This window comes from Lottia gigantea (assembly GCF_000327385.1).
Source record: "Lottia gigantea unplaced genomic scaffold LOTGIsca_147, whole genome shotgun sequence".
Lineage (NCBI taxonomy): Eukaryota > Metazoa > Mollusca > Gastropoda > Lottiidae > Lottia > Lottia gigantea.
The window spans coordinates 114,115-120,900 of NW_008707746.1; the positions used below are offsets into that span (position 1 = coordinate 114,115).

The following is a 6,786-nucleotide window of genomic DNA, read 5'->3' on the forward strand; positions in this document are numbered from 1 at the left end:
TTAATCTATGATTTTTGAACTGTGCTCTCAAGTCCACTTAATCCAGCGACTGGTCATATTCTCTAGGATGCCACCAGTTGAAATATATCAACAATAGGGCTGCAACCATTCCTAAAGTGGCGATCATATATATTTTGGTTTTATAAAAACGTCTTGAGCTGAAGAATCTAATTTCCAAGAGTGTTGTATCGAATGGAATTTTATATTATACATATTACGTTGGAAAAAGAAAAAGTTTATATCAGATCATATGCGTTTATCTTCCACTTGGCATATTAATATGTTCTCTTTTCATCGTTTATAACAAAAATTAAAAATGCTGAAGACAAATTAATACGTGAAAAGCAATTTTTTAACAACAACAATTTCTAAAAGACGCGAGGATTCCGTGCTATTAGTCATTAAAGGGAGTTAATTATATTTATGAGAATCGGGCCGATGTATCGCGATTATTTCTTTCTTCCGCAATGAATCGATGAGAAGGAACGAATCGCGGTTCATCGATTAAACGGTGAATCATTGCAGCCCTAATCAACAAGCAATTGAATCATATTTTACATACCTTAATTTTGATCCAATCTTCCACCATTTTGGTAATAGCTTTGACAACTTTAGCATCTGGTGTTTTTTCAATCAGACCAACCAATATCTGACCAATGAAACTCTTCCTCATTTCAATACTCATAACACCAACACGATTCTTCACTAAATCTAAACTTAGTATCAACAGTTCACTGGCTACAGCTGTAAGACATCCAACAAAACAGTTGTTATCTATCACAGGTAAACACATACTACAAAACTACCACTACTACTAACTGTAGCAGGTCCGTTATTTATTCCTGATGCTACATTTGTATCTGAATTAATATTATGATATAAGAGAAAAAAAACAAACAGCTACTACTGTCTTTTAAAGATGGGTTCCCTTATTTTCATTTATAAAAATGAAAATGCTAATATTTATATGAATAGAAAATTGAGGTGTTCTAACGACTTGGAAAAATACCTGTTTGTCTCACATGTCCATAATTAATTCATAATTAGATAAATTATAAGAGAATTACCAGCAAAATTCCAATGAGTGACTGATCAAGAAAGGTCAAAAAGTCTTTTTTGTTTATCCAGACTGCAAATACATGGACATTTATGATTGGTTAAAACTCTTAATTATATGCAATAAGAACATGATGATATGATTAAGAATATATGATAATTCATTAGAAACACCAATTAATCAAATAGTTTGCTTAATTTGTCACTAAAAAAATAAGGAAATCCATCTTTAATAACCTAGTCATCTAAATGGCTGCAGTTTCTGCATGCATATTGATATCATTTCTGAATGAAGGAGTGAAAATATATAATATAATATAATATTTACCGGGACTTGTTTCTGGAGTAGATGGAGTTAAATGTTCTCTGGCCATTTTGTGAAGAACTTTCATAAAAGTAGTGATCAATCTATCAATGTAACACTGGTTATGCAGGCAGGCAGCTTTCAATATCATCAATGTACTGAATAACTGTGATGGTAGACCACTGGACTGTCTAAAATAAAATTCAAGTTTGTTTTTTCAAAACGAAAAAAGAAAAAAAAAAAGAACTAGACCTGTTTGACATAGATTTGTCAGATTATGAGTCTCTTTGAATGAGAATAGATTGCCAATGTTTGAAAAGGGAAACGACGCAGTTCTTGAGCAGATCTTTATCAACTTATCCGTGTTCTAATCTTTTGGTATTGATCATAATTTGTACCCATTTACAGCTGGGTTGACTGGAATAATGAGGAAGGATGACTTATCAAAAGTCTCCAGAATTTCATACACCATTATTCTTGTCAACTCAGATGTAAATGGGTACAATTCACATGTAAAAAATAACGGATTTACCGGCGAAAACATGAAAAAATAGAAGAAAAAAAATTATAATAAAATAATTGGATATGCCGTGTTATCACTCACTATTTTGGTGTCTGCGTTATGCCATCTCCAACCTAAAATTTTCGTCAACAAAGGGTGCGCATTATATACGAGTAAATGGATTTTTCCCAGATTTTGATGGGGTGAGGAAGGGGTGCGCATTATACACGCTTGTGCATTATATTCGGAAATATACGGTAGACAATGAACTTACTTTTCATAATTAGTTAACCCTTCGTACACCACCTTACATACACAACCATATAAACATTCCAGTTCATCATATTTGGAAGCTACATTAGATGTGACTGGCTCGGTAGGGAAATGACTCATCAGACGTGAAAGTAAACTATGTACAGCACGAATCACTTTAGAATTAGGACAGGTCATACAGGCTGCTATTCCTCTTTGTAATGGTTTAAAACTTGATAATATGGTTTCTTTTTTCTGAAATATCACATCGAATAAAATATAATTAAAAGATAAGACTTACATTGCAACAAAATCTCGTGTGGATAGAGATCAAGGCCCGTTTCTCAAAAAATGGTGTTTCACAAAAAATGGCGTTTCTCAGTGGCAGAGCCAGGTTTACGTTCAAGAGGGGGCGAGATATCTGAGATTGCCCGAATCTGAAACCTAGTTATGAGATTTTTGGCCGAAAAACTTGCTTTCGGGGCTGCAAGGGGGGGGCGGCCGCCCCTCTGCCCCCCCTTTGGCTCCACCACTGGCGTTTCTCAAAAAATCGTAGGATCAAATTTATCAAAAGTTTACAACTAATTCTGGTGTAAACTTACGAGTGGTCAAAGCTGTCGTAACTATCAGATGGTAGAACCAAATAGTCATTTTTCACAATAAATAACTGTATTTAATGGGAAAATAGGAAAATTCGACATCAGATTTGATCCCTGAGGTGTTTGACTGACCAGGAAATTGTCAAGTGGCACTGACCACCTTCTCGATTTTTCATCTTCATCTCAATTGAAAGCCGCCATTTTTTTTGCTTCAGAAATGATGTCAAAACAGTGATAACCTCATCATTATGTTTCATTGACTGTGGAAATCAAAATTTCCGAGCGCTTTGAATTGCAAAGAACAATTTCGCCTCGTCCGTAAAAATCGTCCCTTTGAAAACGGTCTTGCCAAAATAGGCTTACAGACTACTTTCTATGGCTTTATTCTAAAATTTAGTTTTATTGAGGATGAAGATTTCACTTTTACCAGAGATATATTTTCAGTAGGCAAACCTCTTTGACGAAAAAACCTTCTTGATTTTTCGTACACTTCGATTTTCTTGTTGCCTCACCTTCCATAGCCAATTTGTCATCGGCTACTAAGTCGGTTTTGCACATGCTAAGTTTAACATCTCGATCGTAGGATTTTTGGAGAAATGGGGCCCTAAACCAATATTTGTCAAGATTCCAATGCAGTGCTACAAACACTCCTCAAATCTGTAACAATTTTTTAAAATTTTCTTTTATACTTATTTGCTTGTAGTAAGATAGCTTGCCAGGCAAGATAATATATGCCCACTAGCAGCTTTGATTTTGAATAAAAATATTTAGCAGTGCAGTAACAATCACCAGTATGAAATATTCAATCTTCAGTCATACATTTCTTTTGAACTCTTTAGGGCTATACTGAATAATATTGAGTATGAGTTATTGCCCTTGTTCTTGAAAACGTGTTCAATTTTTAGCTCATAAAATCTCTAGAAGGCAAATATTCAATCTTCAGCCAATAATAAAACCAAGTTTTGTCAAAATTTAGCAAGAATCATGCCTTTTAGTCTTTAAGAGCTAAATTTGAAAGCGTTTTCAAGAACAAGGGCAGCAACTCATACTAAATATTTTTCGATTCTTCTGATTTTCAATAGGGTTCATCCTTGGGTGATTACCAACACTCACACCAAGTTTCATCAAAATCCCTCAAGAATTGTGTCTTGTAGGGTCTTTACGAGCAATTGTGGACAGACGCGACCGACGGATATGGGTGACGACAATATACGCCCCCCATTTCATGTGGGCGTATAAAAATCATTTTTATCTGGGACACACAACTATAGAAATATAACAAAAACTTACCAATATAGAGAGTAGAAAAGTTAATAGTTCCAAAGCTGTACAAATATTGGCGAAATTAGGTTGTTGATTTTCTACAGTGGTTAACAATTTGTCGAACCAATTCAATTTTAGATCCACGTTAGGCCAGACTTCCGGGCGTAAAACATTTTTCAGATATTGTATACACCTCTTGGATAACAATTCACCAGCCGAACCTATAGTCACGGAGGCCTCGTTGACTTGACAAGCTATACGCAGTAAGAAATTGACCACGCCATCACAATATATTTTATCTATTGGTTTATTCAAATCTGAAGATGAACGTTGACTCTACAAATAAATATTGTTATATTTAGTTAATAAGTTTTTATATATGATATTGGTAATTGGTATGATATTGGTATAATGATGGTAATTGGTATAATGATGGTAATTGGTATGATAATGGTAATGGTCATTGGTATTATAATGGTAATTGGTATGATATTGGTATGATAATGGTAATTGGTATGCTGATGGTAATTGGTATGATGATGGTAATTGGTATGATATTGATAGGATGATGGTAATTGGTATGATATTGGTATGATGATGGTAATTGGTATGATATTGGTATTATGATGGTAATTGGTATGATATTGATATGATGATGGTAATTGGTATGATATTGGTATGATGATGTAATTGGTGTGATGATGGTAATTGGTATGATATTAGTAATTGGTATGATGATGGTAATTGGTATGATATTGGTATGATATTGATATGATGATGGTAAGTGGTATGATATGGTATGATACAATAATAAAATATTTTCACTGTTAAAATAGTGCTCAATACAATTGTAGAGCGATATAGAAATAATGCAACAGAGCTTGAATCATGTAGTTACTCAGAGTTTCCCTATCAAAATAGCTGTATTTGGAAATGTCAATTTTCAAAAAGAGAACTTCATGCGTGTGACTCTAAAGAGATATCTTACATGAGGACTGTCAGCTATACCAGATGTATGACGTGCTCGTTTAGGATCCTGTGGTGAATCTACTGATGCTGTACGTTTAACTGATTGGTTGATTATCACTGTTTGTGTCACATCAATATCACCCGTCTACAAAATACAACACAAATAATACAACAAACATAAATACAATACAAATAATACAACAAACATAAATACAACATACAAAATACAAAATAATAAAACAAACATTAATACAACAAATGTCTTTCTTATTTCTATAACTTGAAATTGTAAATTTTATAACTTTGCCCAAAAAAAGTTAAAACTTGCAAAATAATTTTGGTTTATTTTGGGAACTAGACAAGAGACTTAAAGATGGGTTTCCTTGATTTTTAGGGTCAAATTAAGCAAACTGTTTGATTAATTGGTGTTTCTAATGAATTATCATTATTTATGTTCTTATTGCATATGATTAACCGTTTTAACCAATCATAAATGTCCATGTATGTACAGTCTGGATAAACAAAAAAAGACTTTTTGACCTTTCTTGATCGGTCACTGCTGGTAATTTTCTTCTAATTTGGCTAATTATGAACTAATTATGGACATGTGAGACAAACTGGTATTTTTCCAAGTCATTAGAACACCTCTACTTTCTATTCATATAAGTATTAGCATTTTCATTTTCATAAATGAAAATAAGGGAACCCATCTTTAAATGCTGATATAAAAATGTTTAATTGGGCTCTTTCAACTGGTAAAACAAATATATACTAATGTATCCCTTAAATGAGTTAAAACGAATTATACCTCATTTGTTTCTTGTTCTTCTTTAATCCTCTGTAGTTCCCATTTTATAATAACTTCAGCTAAATCCACAGCTAACTTACGATATTCAATAGAGGACTGAAATTAAAACATTAATGGAATAACTACACATTATCTGGAAGCTTCTCCACCAAATATCTTGCTGTTTTTAAGTTGCATTCAATAACTCTAGGTTAAGTGGGTAGAAGCAAGTTTCAGTCAGATAGGATTATCATTTTGTTAGTGCTAAGGTGAATTTGAACACAAACAAAAATCTGATTCCCCAATCTGTACAATAGAAATGAAATGAAATGAATGGAGTTTTACGTCCTACTTTTCTGCACCATGTGGGCTAATGAAGACGAGCAATGCCATGCAGGGTGCAATGAGGGAAATTTTGTCAGGACAGAGGCATTAGTCTGCTCTTTTTCGATTTCCAACTGTTGAGGGATCTTTAAAGTGCCCAGCCTGTAGTACATGGGGCCTCGGTTTATTGTCCCATCCGAACGACTAGACACTTTTTCCATGTCAGCCCCTCGTACCTGCATCACTGACAGAGGGAAACTGGGATGAAAAATACAAAGGTATTATCTCGACTTATGCCGGGATTAAACCCTGGACCTTCAGGTTAGCAAGAGCGTCTAACTCACTGAGCCACTGCGGCTCCCATCTGTACAATAGAGAGTCAGTCTAAAGTTAAAATATGCCCTACAATAAAGCATAATGACAATAACCTCATCTGATATTACTCGGTACCTCTGCTCACTGAGTAATGACGGTAGGGTGGCCAGTCCAGTGGCTCTCAGTTCATGCAAGGTTTTGAAACAATGAAAAATGTTCAGCTTACCGTAGTTGAAAAACCCAAGCGTTGTAATGAGTTGACCATGTGTTGTATCAAATGGTGTCGGACAGGATAGTATACTTTATAATGACGTACAACAAGATGGCTACAAAAAATAATTTTAATTCATTGATAAACACTTGTCCAAACAATTAGGCCATACAAAATAAATAAAAATGTCTGATTGTTGCCTTA

General features: G+C 34.1%; 1 protein-coding gene across 1 annotated transcript in view; it reads right to left on the reverse strand.

The window, feature by feature from the left end:
* The window catches only part of LOTGIDRAFT_140419 (hypothetical protein), a gene marked incomplete at both ends in the record, with an annotated part of 59,361 nt that overhangs the window by 35,027 nt on the left and 17,548 nt on the right, over window positions 1–6,786 (reverse strand). The window contains 7 exons of the mRNA XM_009050211.1: window positions 563–738; window positions 1,385–1,551; window positions 2,137–2,369; window positions 4,004–4,312; window positions 4,947–5,090; window positions 5,754–5,849; window positions 6,598–6,697. Of these exons, the coding sequence (XP_009048459.1) occupies window positions 563–738; window positions 1,385–1,551; window positions 2,137–2,369; window positions 4,004–4,312; window positions 4,947–5,090; window positions 5,754–5,849; window positions 6,598–6,697 (1,225 nt within the window). The remainder of the gene's footprint in view (window positions 1–562; window positions 739–1,384; window positions 1,552–2,136; window positions 2,370–4,003; window positions 4,313–4,946; window positions 5,091–5,753; window positions 5,850–6,597; window positions 6,698–6,786) is intronic.